The 16,778-nt window shown below is 49.6% G+C and overlaps 1 protein-coding gene across 2 annotated transcripts; it reads right to left on the reverse strand.

The window, feature by feature from the left end:
* Positions 1-44: 44 nt before the first annotated feature.
* On the reverse strand, positions 45-11,170 carry GPKOW (G-patch domain and KOW motifs). 2 transcript variants are annotated; one of them, XM_063601626.1, is made up of 12 exons: positions 11,051-11,170; positions 10,170-10,378; positions 9,245-9,399; positions 9,021-9,145; positions 6,324-6,433; positions 4,224-4,437; positions 3,657-3,789; positions 2,772-2,952; positions 2,520-2,643; positions 2,355-2,424; positions 491-576; positions 45-393 (listed from the first exon to the last, which is right to left on the reverse strand). In XM_063601626.1, exons 1-12 carry the CDS (start codon positions 11,060-11,062, stop codon positions 259-261), a joined length of 1,554 nt encoding a protein of 517 aa, XP_063457696.1. In that variant the 5' UTR covers positions 11,063-11,170; the 3' UTR covers positions 45-258. The 2 variants fall into 2 exon arrangements, with proteins under 2 accessions (XP_063457696.1, XP_003807295.1); XM_003807247.5 differs by lacking the exon at positions 11,051-11,170 and having other exon boundaries at positions 2,850-2,952; positions 10,170-10,705.
* Positions 11,171-16,778: the final 5,608 nt, after the last annotated feature.

Here is a 16,778-nt window from a genome sequence, read left to right on the forward strand (position 1 = left end):
CTCGCAGCTCATCATACCACTTATGATTTCATCTTTCTATTAAGTACTTGAAATGGTTTTTATTATACCCTAAATTTTGGTAAATATTGGGTTTGTTTCTAGCTTCCCTACTGGTTCACCCATCCCTTTCCCTTGTCCTTGTCCCAGGACTGCACTAGAAGTAGAGGATGGAACAATGATCTTCCCACCTTCTGAAGGCAACTTTCTCATATGGTACAGAACTGGTACCAGCCTGGGGGATGGGAGGAGTCCCATGGATCAGTCATCATCTGTGTCACTAGGGCCCACGTACTGGCAGATGGCATCGTAGTGAAGCTCCACCACCTGATTTTCTCTTGGCAGTTGCACCAAAGCCCGGCTCCGTGCTCTGTCCCGGCTCAGCAAATGTCCCACCTGGAACAGAGGTGAAGTGGAATCAGCAAGGCAAGCCTAGACCCTGGGACAGGCCCTGAACGACCCACAAACCTCTACTGCCAGGTCTGAGACTCACCCTTCCAGTCTGGGGGCCCAGCACCACCATCACACGGTCACCCTCTGCCTTGGGAACCAGGGTCTCCAGCATGTCTTCCCTCAGGCCTATGGATAAGGGAGAGGGGAGTGAGGCCCACAGCAAGGACCAGCCCAACCAGCGTCCTGTCAGAAGGGCCTTTCCTGGCCAGGCGTGGTGGCTCACACCTGTAGTCCCAGCACTTTGGGAGGCTAAGTTGGGAGGATCGCTTGAGCCCAGGAGTTCGAGACCAACCTGGGCAAGATGGTCAGACCTCATCTCTACAGATTTTTTTGTTTTGTTTTTGTGTTTGTTTTTTGAGACTGAGTTTGGCTCTTGTTGCCCAGGCTGGAGTGCAATGGTGTGGTCTTGGCTCACTGCAACCTCCGCCTCCTGGGTTCAAACGATTCTCCTGCCTCAGCCTCCTGAGTAGCTGGGATTACAGGCACCCACTACTGCGTTTGGCTAATTTTGTATTTTTAGTAGAGATGGGGTTTTGACATGTTGGTCAGGCTGGTCTCAAACTCCTGACCTCAGGTGATCCACCCTCTTCGGTCTCCCAAAGTGCTGGGATTACAGGCATGAGCCACCGCGCCCAGCCTACAAAAAATTTTAAAATTAGCCAGGCATGGTGGTGAGTGCCTGCAGTCCCAGCTACTCAGGAGGCTGAGGTGAGAGGATGGCTTGAAACCAGGAATTCGAGGTGGCAGTGATCCATGATGGTGCCACTGCACTCCAGCATAGGTGATAAAATGAGACCCAATCTCAAAAAAAAAAGAAAAAAAAAAAAAGAAGGGCCTTTCAGCTGGGTGTGGTGGCTCATGCCTGTAATCCCAGCACTTTGGGAGGCTGAGGCAGGAGGATCACGAGGTAAGGAGTTCAAGACCAGCTTGGCCAATATGGTGAAAACCTGTCTCTATTAAAAATACCAAAATTAGCTGGGTGTGGTAGCGGGCACCTGTAGTTCCAGCTACTCAGGAGGCTGAGGCAGAAGAATAGCTTGAACCCGGGAGGCGGAGGTTGCAGTGAGCCAAGATTGCGTCACTGCACTCCAGCCTGGGTGACAGAGTGACTCTGTTTCAAAAAAAAAAAAAAAAGAAGGGCCTTTCCTGTATTCCCTGGAGCCACTCTACACCCTGTTGACAGATGGGAGTCCCGCCACATCCATTTCACAGATGAGGTAGCCTAAGGAGTAGTTTACAAAAATCACTGTAATAAAGGGTGGTGGTGATAACAACAGGCACCTTTTATTGTGGGCATGTTTTAACCCCTGCCCTGCACTGAGAGCTCAATACACATTCCTTCACTAAGGCACCAATCACAAGAGGAAGAAATAGTAAATTCCATGCTAATTTGACAGACCGGAGGCCAAGCGCGGTGGCTCACGCTTGTAATCCCAGCACTTTGGGAGGCCGAGGTGGGAGGATCACTTAAGGTCAGGAGTTCCAAGACCAGCATGGTCAACATAGTGAAACCCTGTCTCTACTAAAAACACAAAAATTAGCCAGGTGTGGTGACGCTTGCCTGTAATCCCAGCTACTCGGGAGGCTGAGGCAGGAAAATCGCTTGAACCTGGGAAGTGGAGGTTGCAGTGAGCCGAGATCACGCCACTGCACTCCAGCCTGGGTGACAGAGTGAGACTCTGTCTCAAAAAAAAAAAAAAAAAAAAAAAAAAAGAAAACTTGACAGACTGGGAGAGTGGGGCTCAAGATAACCACCATCATGGAAGTGTCTAATGTTCTGTAAGAGGATGCTAGGCCTTGCAAAATACCTGAACTCTGCCAAACCTCCCAGCTTTGCCTGGGCCAGGCTCTGGGCCTAAAACACTCTTCTTGATCAACCTCCAGCTGCCATCGCTCAAACTCACCTTCCAGGACTCGGCCTTCATCTGTCCGACATACACAGGTATCTGGGCTTAGGACATCTTCAATTATCATCTGGGGATACAGGTCAGGGGGATGTGAGATTTTAGAGAGGTAGGGGGGCCCAGTCCCTAGGAGAGGGAGGGGGACTCAGGCTGCAGGGTTCCCACCTTGGTGTTGTAATATTGGCCTCCTTTGTACATGTTGTCCACAAACCGCACACGCAGGTCCCTGTGCAACCAGTACTGACTCCTGGGGGCTGCTTTCTCACTCTTGGCTGCAGGCCCATCCTGTCTGTGGAGAAGGTGCCAGCACCAGGCTTAGCTCTTCATCAGATGCACTTTCCAGTTGCCCTCCCTTTGCCTATGCTATGAAACCCACCCACAATGCAGTTCCCCGTTCCTTCTATGAGCCTGCCTTGCCTTGGAAGCCTTCCCTGGCTGCTCGAGCCTACCGACAGCCCTGCCTTCTTGACCCCTCCCGCATGCTCAGAGTCCCACCGGTCTGGAAGGTGTTTCCGCTTCCTCTCTGAGTTGTCCTGCTGGATGTGGAGTTCTTGATTCCAGAGGGTCTTCCGTGATGAGGCAGTTCCGTTCTGTTGCCCTGGGGAAGGAAGTTTTGCTCATCTGGCCTGTTCAAGAGGTTATGAGGAGAACCAGGACAGAGCCTCAGTGTCTCACTGCCCTTTCCTTCCAAGGCCATGTCTCAGCCTAGAGCCACCTCCCACCTGCCAAAGTGCCCCTCTCACCCCTCATGCATTTGCTAGTAGAATGCCTCTCCCCCACCTCTCAACCATTTCAGCTTCCTTCAGGAACCCTCCCGCAGCCAACCTAGCCCACAACAACAATGCTCACCTAGTGTGGACTAGAGATTCCCAGAGCTCTGTCTGTACCCATTTGCCAAACTGCCCCGTCCTACCGAAACGCCTTCGCCTGTGCTATTCTGTCTGCCTAGAATTCCTTCCTTCTTGGTCACACCCTAATCCTAGCAGTTCTCACTCCCTAGTAAAAGAGAGGTTCATCACCCCAAATGGACAAAGATCTCGAAGGTAGGAATTGGTTTCTGCACCTGTTTCTTCTCACTCAGACAGGCTACAGACCCAGGGGTATGACATCGACCTTTCTCCAATCAAATGGAGTAAGTCACTTATGTCCATTCTCACCTCCTGACCTCTGATTGGAAGTCATATCTGCCAGGCACACTGCTGCCCCTCCCTGCTGCAGATCTAAAACCACCCCATTAGCCAGGCCCTGCCACCCCTAGGAATGCGTTGCCAACTCCTCTAGCTCTACAAGAGGCTCACTCACTGAGATCCAAGGTGTTCTTGTCAAACTCCTGCTGGGAGACAGGCCGCAGGTAGTACTCACTAACAGTCACCACCCGGCTCCCCACAGCCAGACGAACCATGGCCCGAACATTGTCAGGATCAAGGCCTTCCACCTAAAGTGTTGAGGGGAAGAAGTCAGGTAGGGGTTGTGGACTCCACCCACATTCCTAGGACCAAGATGTCAACCCCTTACCTCTAAGAGGCCTGCTTCCTCTGTCTCCCCAGCCAGACTCTGACCCCTGAGAAGTGGGACCAGGTCTGGTTCCTGGGTCTCCCTCAGCTGACTGTGGGGCTTCCTTGGATCCTTTAAGCATTTAATCTTCAGGGACTTGTGGCATATGGCATTCTCTTCCTTTTAGCTGGGAACTGAGGCTCACAAAGGCCAGCAAGTGGTCCTGGGTTACTGAGTGAGGCAGTGGGCCAAGCAGACCTAAAAGACTAGGAGTCCCAGCCTTTCTACCTCAAATCCAATTATTCCTCCATCTGACCCTCGGATCAACCTTCCCTGCTGCCTGTTTTGGGCTCCCGGGATATCTTGGTTCCTTACCTTCCCATAGAGGCCTCGGTGAGGGCCAGAAAGAACCACCACAGCTCCTCCAGGCACCAGCCCTTGAGGCTGATCTTCCTTATCTCTCTCTTGCTCCTCATCTGGTCTTGGCATGCGGGAGGGGCCAGTGGGGGTCAAGGCCTGGGCCTCGGTCAGGTTGGCACCCAGCCCTAACCCCTTGGGCCTCAGTGAGTTGACACGGGGCTTCACTACTCTGCAGGGAGGAATATGGGTTTGTTGGAGAGGATGAAACAGTCTTCAACAACTTATTTACTTCCTCTTCCTGCCCAAACCCGCCCCACCTGCCCCATTGACATTTTCTTTTCTTTTCTTTTTTTTTTGGAGACGGAGTTTTGCTCTTGTCATCCAGGCTGGAGTACAATGGCTCGATCTCGACTCAATGCAACCTCCACCTCCCAGGTTCAAGGGATTCTCCTGCCTCAGCCTCCCGAGTTGCTGGGGTTGCAGGCGCATGCCACCATGCCCGGCTAATTTTTGTATTTTTAGTAGAGACAGGGTTTCACCATGTTGGTCAGGCTGGTCTTGAACTCCTGACCTCAGGTGATCCGCCCTCTTTGGCCTCCCAAAGTGCTGAGATTACAGGTGTGAGCCACCGTGTCCAGCCCCCACCAATATTTTCAAGGTTGCCCTTTCTGATCTCATATTGGGACTGTTTTTGACCTACAGAAACAGCAATTTCATTTGGTTCAACCTAATAACATGCTGCATATACCATCTATTACATAATATCTACAGTGAGATCAGAGGCAGATCGCTGTAACCAAATATACTATTTCTACAGGGGAAATCATATGAATATTCACACCGAGCAGGAGAAACCGGATTATAAATACTCAACATGGTTGGGCATGGTGGCTCATGCCTGTAATCCCAGCACTTTGGGAGACCGAGGTTGGTAGATCACCTAAGGTCAGGAGTTCAAGACCAGCCTGGCCAACATGGGGAAACCCCATCTCTACTAAAAATACAAAAATTAACCAGGCATGCTGGTGCATGCCTGTAATCCCAGCTACTCAGGAGGCTGAGGCAGGACAATCACTTGAACTCAGGAGGTAGAGGTCGCAGCGAGCCGAGATTGCGCCACTGCATCCCAGCCTGGGTGACAGACAGAGACTCCATCTCAAAAAAAAAAAAAAAAAAAAACAACAACGCCAATTCAGGTCATATTTGGCTGCCAATGGGTTATGAAAAAATGTTTGGTTTTCAGAATTATTGAGTTTGCAATTGTGAAGAAAGGGTTGCAAGTCTGCATGACAATAGCAAATGTTTAGTCTACGCTTTCTTGGGGTCAGGGCCTACTGTATGTGCTTTATGTATACAATTTCTTTTCCTTTTCCTTTTTTTTTTTTTGAGACGGAGTCTCACTGTCACCCAGGCTGGAGTGCAGTGGTGCAATTTCGGCTCACTGCAAGCTCCGCCTCCCGGGTTCACGCCATTCTCCTGCCTCAGCCTCCTGAGTAGCTGGGACTACAGGCACCCGCCACCATGCCCGGCTAATTTTTTGTATTTTTTTTTTAGTAGAGATGGGCTTTCACCGTGTTAGCCAGGATGGTCTCGATCTCCTGACCTCGTGATCCACCCACCTCAGCCTCCCAAAGTGCTGGGATTATATGTGTGAGCCACCACACCCGGCCCTAATTTCTTTTCTTAAAATTAATTAATCTTTTGTAGAGATGGGGCCTCCCTATGTTGCCCAGGCCAGTCTCAAACTCCTGGAGTTAAGTGATCCTCCTGCCTCAGTCTCCGAAAGTGCTGGGATTACAGGCATGAGCCACTACCTGGCCTATGTGTATAATTTCATTTAACTCTCACAACAGACCTATGAAGTCAGTACTATTACCCCCATTTTTCAGATGAGGAAATTGATGTCCCTAGAGGCAAACTTTATATAAATGGCATTCTATTAGAGTTTCAAAGGGCAAATGGGAGTTTAAAACAGTAGTGGAAGGGGCTGCTGAATTAGTTAGGGCGATAATGTATCCTCCCTCCCTGCCTAGGTGGTTCTGGTTTGGCAGTGACCCTGGGGATCTTGATTGCAGCCTGATCTGTCTGTCCCCTCGACCCTATCCCAGAACTCACTGATTGAAGGTGCGGCCGATGCCCTCGCCAGGTTTCCAGCCCATGCCCCGCAGCATGGCCAGCCCATAGGCCTCCACGGGGACCGCCTCATAATTAGCCTCCTCTGCCACCTACAGGTTCAGGTAGAGGAAGGAGGGTCAGGCTTTGCTTACACTGGGTCTTCTATTTGAAGTGCACTTGCTGCCCCCCACTGGGAGACCTGCTACACGTCTTTTCCAATCAGCTCAAGGGTGAGTTTTGATTTCCTCTTTCCATCCCTCACTGTACTCCTCCATGTTCAGTCCTTCAACAAATATAAAGCACCTTGTCTATGGCAAGTACTGTTCTAGGTACTGGGGATGAAGCTGTGAACCAAACAGACAAAAACCCCTACCCCTGCAGAGCTTCTGATCTAGTTGTGGAGACATACTATAAATAAAACCCAGAAAACATGATATGTCAGGTGGTGATGTAAAGAACAAGAAAACAGGGTAAGAAGATGCAGAGGGATGGAGAGGGAGTGCCACTGGGTTGACATTTAAGCAGAGATCAGGAGATGACAGCAGAGGGAGCCATGAGGATATGAGAAGAAAGTGTCCCAAGCTGAAAGCATAGTAACAGCAAAGGCCCTGAGGCCGGACAAGGCTTGGTATGTGTGAGGGGTATCATGAAAGTCACCATGACTGAAATGGAGAGAGTGAGAGTAGACAGCAGAGAAGGGTGGGGAAGAGACCAAATCAGGAGAGCTGGGCAGGAGTCAGAGGACCTTGAGCCAGGTGGGAGCCACAAGAGGGACCAGTGAGGAAATTACTCTAATAGTCCAGATGAGAGATGCTGGTGGCTCAGCCCTTTGCAGTGGTATTGGTGGTGGTGAGAAGTGGTCAGTTCTGGGTGTCATTTTGAAAAAAGATGATAGGATTGTGCTGGCATATTGTATGGGGCACGAAATAAAGAGAGGAATTGAGGATGACTCCAAGGTTTTCTTTTTTTTTTTTTTTCTTGAGATGAAGTCTTGCTGTGTTGCCCAGGCTGGAGTGCAGTTGCACGATCTCAGCTCACTGCAACCTCAGTCTCCTGGGTTCAAGTGATTCTCCTGCCTCAGCCTCCCGAGTAGCTGTGATTACAGGCACGTGCCACCATGCCCAGCTAATTTTTGTATTTTTACCAGTGATGGGGTTTCGCCATGTTGGCCAGGCTGGTCTTGAACTCCTGACCTCAGGTGATCCGCCGGCCTCAGCCTCTCAAAGTGTTGGGATTACAGGCGTGAGCCATCGCGCCTGGCTGACTCCAAGGTTTTTATGCTGAGTGAGAGGAAGGATGGATGGAATTTTTGGTCACCTGATATGTAGAAAGCTGCAGGAGGAGGTTTATAGAGGGAAAAATTAGAAGAATGAGGCCAAAGCTGGAACAGGATGAAAGATGAAGAGGGAAGTGAGGATCTTTTTTTTCTTTAAAGATGAAGGAGCTGGGCACAGTGGCTCACGCCTGTACTCCCAGCACTTTGGGAGGCTGAGGTGGGTAGATCACTTGAGGTCAGGAGTTCAAGACCAGCCTGACCAACGTGGCGAAACCTCGTCTCTACTAAAAATACAAAAATTAGCCAGGCGGTAGTGACACGTGTCTGTAATCCCAGCTACTTGGGAGGCTGAGGCAGGAGAATCGCTTGATCCCAGGACCGGGAGGTTGCAGTGAGCCGAGATCACACCACTTCACTCCAGCCTGGGCGACAGGGCAAGACTCTATCTCAAAAAACAAAAAACAAACAAACAAACAAAAGTTGAAGGAAACCAGGGCACATCTGAAGGCTGAAGAGAACAGTTCAGTTGAAAGAGAGAGTGGTGTGGGGCTGTAGGAGAACTAGACTCAAAAGAAGCAGTGCAAGAAATTTATGAAAGAAGAGGTGAAAAGTCAGGTCTGTGGGTATGAAAGACAGACTTGGTTACTTCTGTAGACACGCCTCTCATGTCCCCTCTTGTCACCTCCCATCATCACTCCTTCCCATTCACTCCAGATACACCACATGTTGCCTCACTGATGGACACACACCATATCGATTTTCTGCCACTATGCCATTGCTTGGGCTGTTACTACTAACAGGAGTACTCACTCTGTTCTTCCCTCTCTCACTAAACCCTACTTATCCTTCCAGACCACTCTGGTCTAAGTCCCCAGCATCTCTAGCCTGGACTACTCATCCCCTTGCTTCCACCTTCACTAATGAGTCTGTTCACAGCTGCCAGAGGGATACTGTCAAATCATAAATCATATTTCATCTATGCTCAGGGCTTGTCCAGGCTCTCATCTCACTCAGAGTAAAAGCCAAAGTCCTCACAATGGCCTACAAGGCCCTGCCTGGTCTAGCACCCCCATCTCCTTTCTGACTTCGTCTACTACCCCTTCCCCTTACTCATTCCACTTCAGTCACACTGGTCTCCTTGGTGTTCCGCAAACACTTTAGGCAGTGTCTACCTTCAGGGCCTTTACATTTCCTGTTCCCTTGGCTGCACACCTCATTCAGATAATCCTAGGATTCAAGTACGTTTTTAGCATCCAGATACCCAGATTCATTTGGTAATGCTTCCAAAATGATGACAGGAGAAGGGGCAGGTGGCGGGCCTCTAGCACACACACAGACTTTCCCTGCTACGTGCAGGGACACAGCCTGGCAGACAGGGCAAAGAAAGGCTGGGGCAGGAGGGGGACAAGGGGCCAGCTCACTGTCTCTGCCCGGGGTTCGCTGTCTGCCCCTTCCCCGCTGGGGGTGCATCCTTTCTGGATCATGGGGATAGCGAGCGTGGGGTCGACACCCGCATTCTCTCTCTCTTCCAGAGACTTCTTGGATTCTAAAGGAAGAATAGGAGGGAGCAATGAAGTCCCACTCTATCCTTCCACCTTCTTCCTCTTCTTCCTTCACTGGGGAAGGGTAAAGGGGTATCACTCACCCGCAATGAGCTCCTTCACAGCCTGGGACAGCACCCCATCCGCCAAGGCCCCAGTATCTGTGGATGGCCCAGGGGGCCGGGCTGGTGGCTGCCTGCGATGGCCATTCTGGATCAAAGGGATGACGAGTTCCTTGGGGGCTTCCTGGGGCTTCACACTGATGTGGACACAGAGGGGTGGGGTTGGGAGAATGGCAGGGTCAGTGGGTCACACTCCTTCATTCAGAGAAAACACAAGAGCCAAACTCACCCCAGCCCCACAGACCATGTCTTCCCTACTCCATGTCTGGATCTCCTGTACCTCTCTGATCGTGCATTCTTTGGATTATCTCCCCAGTGCCCCCAACTCATAAATGTCAGTGCCTTCGAGAAATAAGTCCTGCACTCTCTGTTTAACTCAATACCGGCTTCCACAATGGCCCACAAATCACTGTCTTCAGCCCAGACCTTCCCCAGCTCCAGGTTCCCAAACAGCTTCCTAGATGCCTGATTCTCTTCTGGAAATCCCTCCCTCAGACCCCTCAGACACTCTTCTCCTAATTAAGCTGATGGTGGCCTCCATCAACCTGAATCTGCCGCTCCATCCCGTTCCCCATATCGGAGACGCCTCACCACTTCAGTTGAGACACTAGCAGGTCCTGTCATTTTCTCATTCTTTCCTTCTCCCAGAACGCACAGACCTTAGTGTCTTCAAGTCCTAAAGACACTTCTTCTCAGTAATACATCCTCTCTTCGCAATTCCCACAGCTATCAGGCCCAATTTCCTCACCCCCTCCTATAAACTCCCGCCTTCTGGCCTCCACGAATTTACTCAGGCTGTGCTTCAGGCTTAACAGGTCACTGTCACCAAGACAAACAACTGAGATTCCTCCCTCCCGCTTACGCCCACCGCAGAGATTTCCAAGGGGTGAAAGACCCGGCGCGTCACCTCTGCAGCTCCCTCCCTTCCACGGTTTTCAAGAAATCCTTCTCCTCCGGAGATGGCCCCGCGCCGTCTCCCGAGTCGGCCAGCCGCCTCCGTGCGGACGTGCGAGTGAAGCCGAATGAAATTGGGGCAGTGGAAGCAGCCGTCAGCGGCAAAACACCCTCTTCGGAGTCAGCCATCTTGCTCCTTTTCCCAGGCCGGCGCGCTGCTTGCTGGGAAATTTAGTTTGGGTTCAGATCGCTAGGGGCCGGCCAAAGTGCGTAAAAACTACCTTCCCATCAACCACTGTGGCACCGGCGGGAGGGGGCGGTAAGGGGCCGTGGGAAGTAATTGTCGCTCTTTCAAACGTGGTGGGAGCGCGTCGCGCCAAGCGCCCAGGGAAATGTAGTTTTTTTTTGTTTTGTTTTGTTTTGTTTTTTAAGATGGAGTCTCGCTCTGTTTCCCAGGCTGGAGTGCAGTGGCGTGATCTCGGCTCACTGCAACCTCCGCCTCCCAGGTTCAAGCGATTCTCCTGCCTCAGCCTCCCGAGTAGCTGAGACTAAAGGCATGCGCCACCATGCCTGGCTAATTTTTGTATTTTTAGTAGAGACGGGGTTTCACCGTGTTAGCCAGGATGGTCTCGATTTCCTGACCTCGTGATTCTCCTGCCTCGGCCTCCCACAGTGCTGGGATTACAGGTGTGAGCCACCACGCCTGGCTGGAAATGTAGTTTTTAGCGGGGTAGGCAGGGTGGAAGGTGGATTCATTCTTGCCGGACATTAATCTTCCTTCGTGTAGGCGTTTGACAAGTATTTATGGAGCGCCTAATGTGTGCCCTACTTATGTGGGAAGTGTTGATGAAGTAAATCATTTAGAAATAATCAGCTGGGTGTGGTGGTGCGCACCTGTAGTTCCATTTACTCCGCAGGCTGAGGCAGGAGGATGGCCCGAGGCCTGGGAATTCGAGGCTGCACTTAGCTCTTATCGCACCACTGCATTCCAGCCTGGGTGACAGAGCGAGACCCCATCTCTAAAAAAGAAAAAGGTCGGGGGTGGGGGGGATGGAGCGTCAGTTGTGTACAATAATAAATAATAGACATAAAATAAATAATAGACATAAAAAACCCCGTCTCTACTGAAAATACAAAAATTAGAGGGGCGTGGTGGCTCATGCCTGTAATCCCAGCATTTTGGGAGGCCGAGGCTGGTGGATCACCTGAGGTCAGGACTTTGAGACCAGCCTGACTCATATGGTGAAACCCTGTCTCTACTAAAAATACAAAAATTAGCCAGGCGTGGTGGTGGCGCCTGTATCCCCAGCTACTTGGGAGGCTGAGACAGGAGGATTGCTTGAATCCGGGAGACAGAGTTTGCAGTGAGCCGAGATCCTGCCACTGCACTCCAGCCTGGGCGACAGAGCGAGACTCCGTCTTAAAAAAGAAAAAAGAAAGAAAGAAAGAAATAGTGCCTATTGGCCAGGCTCATACCCGTAATCCCAGCACTTTAGGAGGCCGAGGCGGGCGGATCACTTGAGGCCAGTAGTTCGAGACCAGCCTGGCCAACATGGTGAAACCCCGTCTCTACTGAAAATACAAAAATTAGCGGGGTGTGGTGGCGCATGCCTGTAATCCCAGCTACTCGGGAGGTTGAGGCAGGAGAATCGCTTGAACCCGGGAGGCGGAGGTTACAGTGAGCCGAGATCTCAACACGCCGGCCTGGGCTATAGAGTGACACTCAGTCTCAAAAACAAAAGAAAAACAAACAAACAAAAAAAAACAAAAAAAAAAAAAGAAAAAGAATAGTGCCTACTGATGTCAGATTTTAATACTCAACAAGGCACTAGATTCAAATATCAATAAAATAGGCTGGGCACAGTGGCTCATGCCTGTAATCCCAGCACTTTGGGAGACCAAGGCAGGCAGATGACCTGAGGTTAGGAGTTTGAGACCAGCCTGGCCAACATGGCAAAACCCAATCTCCACTAAAAATACAAAAATTAGCCGGGTGTGGTGGCACATGCTTGTAATCCCAGCTACTCGGGAGGTGGAGGCAGGAGAATCGCTTGAACCTAGTAGGTGGAAGTTGCAGTGAGCCAAGATTGCCCCACTGCACTCCAGCCTGGGCAACAGAGCGAGACTCTGTCTCAAAAAAAAAAAAAAAAAAAGAAAAGAAAAAGAAAAAAAAGAAACTTGTAGTCTAGTAGGGAATACAGACATTTAAATACATATTTTAAAAATATAGCAACATGTGCCGAGCTTAGTGGCTCACGCCTGTAATCCCAGCACTTTGGGAGGCCTAGGCAGGAGGATTGTTTGAGCTCAGGACTTTGAGACCACCCTGGGCAACCTAGTGACACCCTGACTCTACAAAAAAATTTAAAAATTAATGGGGTGTGGTGGCGCACATCTGTGGACCCAGCTACTCAGAGGGCTGAGGGGGGAGGATCACTTCAGCCCAGGAGGTTGAGGATGCACTGAGCGGTGATCAGGCCACAGCACTATAGTCTGGGCAACACACACACATATACATATAGCAACATTAAACATATTGTGAGAACCAGGTCCTAAGGCTTCAAAGATTACTGATATGAAGGAAAAATGAAGCAGTCAGAAAATTAAAAAAAAAAAAAAAGATTATTGAGACAGATCTCTCTTGTGTAGGACCTCAAGAGTTCATACAGGCAGGGTGCGGTGGTTCATGCCTGTAATCCCAGCACTTTGAGAAGCCGAGGCAGGTGGATCACTTGAGGCCAGGAGTTCAAGACCAACCTGGCAAACATGGCAAAACTCTGTCTCTACTAAACATACAAAAATTGGCCGGGCATGGTGGCAGGCGCCTGTGGTTCCAGCTACTCAGGAGGCTGAGGCATGAGAATCGCTTGAACCCGGGAGGTGGAGGTTGCAGTGAGCCGAGATCACATCATTGCACTCCAGCTTGGGCGACAGAGTGAAACTCTGCCTTAGAAAATGAAAAAAAATTTAAAATGAAAAAAAAAAGAGTTTATACAGAGTGGCTTATACAGAGTTGCTGGGTGTGGTGGCTCACACCTGTACTTTCAGCACTATGGGAGGCTGAGGCAGGAGGATTACTTGAGGCCAGGAGTTGGTGGATACAGTGAGCTATGATCGTGGTGCTGCACTATAGCTTGTGTGACAGAGCAAGATCCTGCCTCTAAAAAAGTAAATAAGTAAAATAAAAATAAAATAGTTTGTACAGTAGATGACAGATACTTAAATATTCTTAAGAAAGAGTAATATAATTCTGCTACAAATTAGGCTCAAGGAAATCATTGAAGATGTGTAAAATAATTTTTTATGAGATTCATTATCATATTATTGTGGCAAAAGCTTGAAGACCACTTAAATTATCAACAGAAGGGGATGCAGTAAATGAATTACAGCACACACCTTGGATGAAAGAAATACGCCTTTACATTGGAAGTTGTAAATAAATATATATATAATATATATATACATATATATAAAATATATATATATATACATATATATATTTTTTGAGACAGGGTCTCACTCTGTTGCCCAGGCTGGAGTGTAGTGGTGTGATTTCGGCTCACTGCAACCTCCACCTCCCAGGTTCAAGTGATTCTCGTGCCTCAGCCTCCTGAGTAGCTGGGATTAGAGGTGCCTGACACAACGCTGGGCTAATTTTTCTATTTTCAGTAGAGGTGGGATTTTGCCATGTTGGCCAGGTTAGTCTCAAACTCCTCACCTCAGGTAATCCGCCTGCCTTGGCCTCCCAAAGTGCTGAGATTACAGGCGTGAGCCACTGCATGACCAGCTGCTATAAATATAATTAAATTGACTGGGCACGGTGGCTCATGCCTATAATCCCAGCGCTTTGGGAGGCTGAGGCAGGCAGATCCTCTGAGATCGGGAGTTCGAGACCAGCCTGGCCAACATGGTGAAACCCCATCTGTACTAAAAATAAAAAATTAGCCATGTGTGGTAGTGGTTACCTATAATCCCAGTTACTCGGGAGGCTGAAGCAGGAGGATCGCTTGAACCCAGGAGGCAGGGGTTGTGGTGAGCTGAGATTGTGCCACTGGACTCCAGCCTGGGTGACAGAGCTAAACTCCCTCTCAAATAAATAAATAAATAAATAAATAAAAGAAAAGAAAAGAAAAAAATATAAAATTAAATGAAATGGGGACATACCATATTTTGGAAGGTAAATTAGTATGGTGGTTTGGAGAATGGTCTTAAAAAGAGGCAACCCATTATTCAATCTCATGGCCATGTTTCCAGGTATAGAAGCTCTGGGCATTCTGGCATGGGCCCTGGAATCTCAAGGGTAAAACCACTTTGCTTTTCAAGATACAACAAAATTCATTAAAATGTATTTAAAGGTGAGGCACGGTGGCTCATGCCTGTAATCTCAGCACTTTGGGAGGCCAAGTCAGGAGGATCGCTTGAGCCCAGGAGTTGGAGGCTGCAGTGAGCTCCGATTGCACCACTGCACTCCAGCCTGGGCAGCAAAGGCAGAGATTGCGGTGAGCCGAGGTCGCGCCACTGTACTCCAGCCTGGGCGACAGAGCAAGACTTCATGTCAGAAAAAAAAAGACTTTAGACTTCTGCTTTTTTTTTTTTTTTTTTTGAGACGGAGTCTCGTTCTGTCACCCAGACTGGAGTGCAGTGGCACAACCTCCGTTCACCGCAACCTCCACCTCCCCCAGGTTCAAGCAATTCTCCTGCCTCAGCCCCCCCGAATAGCTGGGACTACAGGCGCATGCCACCAGGCCTGGCTAATTTTTTGTATATTTAGTAGAGACAGGGTTTCACCGTGTTAGCCAGGATGGTCTCGATCTCCTGACCTCGTGATGCGCCTGCCTTGGCCTCCCAAAGTGCTGGGATTACAGGCGTGAGCCACTGCACCCGGCCTGGTTTTGTTTTTGTTTTTGTTTTTGTTTTTTGTTTTTGATTTTTGAAATGGAGTCTCACTCTGTCACCCAGGCTGGAGTGCAGTGGCGCGACCTCGGCTCACTGCAACTTCTGCCTCCTGGGTTCAAGAATTTCTCCTGCCTTGGCTGGGCATGGTGGCTCACGCCTGTAATCCCAGCACTTTGGGAGGCCGAGGCAGGCGGATCACGAGGTCAGGAGATCAAGACCATCCTGGCTAACATGGTGAAACTCCATCTCTACTAAAAATACAAAAAATTAGCCGGGCGTGGTGGCGAGCGCCTGTAGTCCCAGCTACTCAGGAGGCTGAGGCATGAGAATGGTGTGAACCTGGGAGGTGGAGGTTGCAGTGAGCGGAGACTGCGCCACTGCACTCCAGCCTGGGCGACAGAGTGAGACTCCGTCTCATTAAAAAAAAAAAAAAAAGAATTTCTCCTGCCTTAGCTTCCCGAGTAGCTGAGATTAAAGGCACCCGCAAACGCCCGGCTAATTTTTGTATTTTTAGTAGAGGCAGGGTTTCACCATATTGGTCAGAGTGGTCTCGAACTCCTGACCTCGTGATCCACCCGCCTCGGCCTCCCCAAGTGCTGGGATTACAGGTGTGAGCCACCATGCCCGGCCTTTTTTTTTGTTTTTTGAGATGGAGTCTCATTCTGTGGCCCAGGCTGGAGTGCAGCAGCGCCGTCACGGCTCACTGCAACCTTCACCTCCTGGGTTCAAGCAATTCTCCTGCCTCAGCCTCCCAAGTAGCTGGGATTACAAGTGCGTGCCACCACGCCCAGCTAATTTTTGTATTTTTAGTAGACGGGGTTTCACCATGTTGATCAGGCTGGTCTTGAACTCCTGACCTCAGGTAATCCACCCACTTTGGCCTCCCAAAGTGCTGGGATTACAGGTGTGAGCCACCACGCCTGGTCCAAAAAATACTTCTGAAAAATATAGTTCACTTATTTTCTGGAACACCCCTCAATATAGATTTGTCTTGTGATTTCTCATTATTAGACTGAGATTATGAGTTTTGGGCAAGAATGTCATGGAGATGATGTGCCCTTCTAATCACATCATATCAAGGAGTTTATGATGTTGATAAGTCCTATTGTTAATTACATGAACATGAATCAGTTGGTTAAGGTGTTGTCTACCAGGTTTCTCCACTGGTTCCATTGCCTGCAATGCAAACTGTCCATGGAGGAAGTGATACCCACTTCCTAAAGCAGCCGCCTGAGGCAATGTGCGCAATGCAGCCTTATACATGCTGGGACAAGAGGTCCCTGAAGGAGTTTTGTTTTTTGTTTTTAAGCAAGAGTTCCTAGGAAAACCTGAGAGTTTTACCTTCTCAGCTGGTTCACACTTTGTCTCTGACTTGCTCCTGATATGTATCATGGAGATCACCCCAGCCTAACCTGATCCTGATGCATTTTTTTTTTTGAGACAATCTTGCTCTGTCACCTAGGCTGGAGTGCAGTGGCGTGATCTCGGCTCACCGCAACCTCCATCTTCCGGGTTCAATCGATTCTCCTGCCTCAGCCTCCCGAGTAGCTGGGACTACAGCCATGCGCCACCTCGTTCCGCTAATTTTTGTATTTTTAGTAGAGATGGGGTTTCACCATGTTGGCCAGGCTGGTCTCGAACTCCTGAGCTCAAGTGATCCACCCGCCTTGGCCTCCCAAAGTGCTGGGATTATAGGCGTGAGCCACCACAGCAGAACTTGATGCAA

Source organism: Pan paniscus, chromosome X, assembly GCF_029289425.2.
Source record: "Pan paniscus chromosome X, NHGRI_mPanPan1-v2.0_pri, whole genome shotgun sequence".
NCBI lineage: Eukaryota > Metazoa > Chordata > Mammalia > Primates > Hominidae > Pan > Pan paniscus.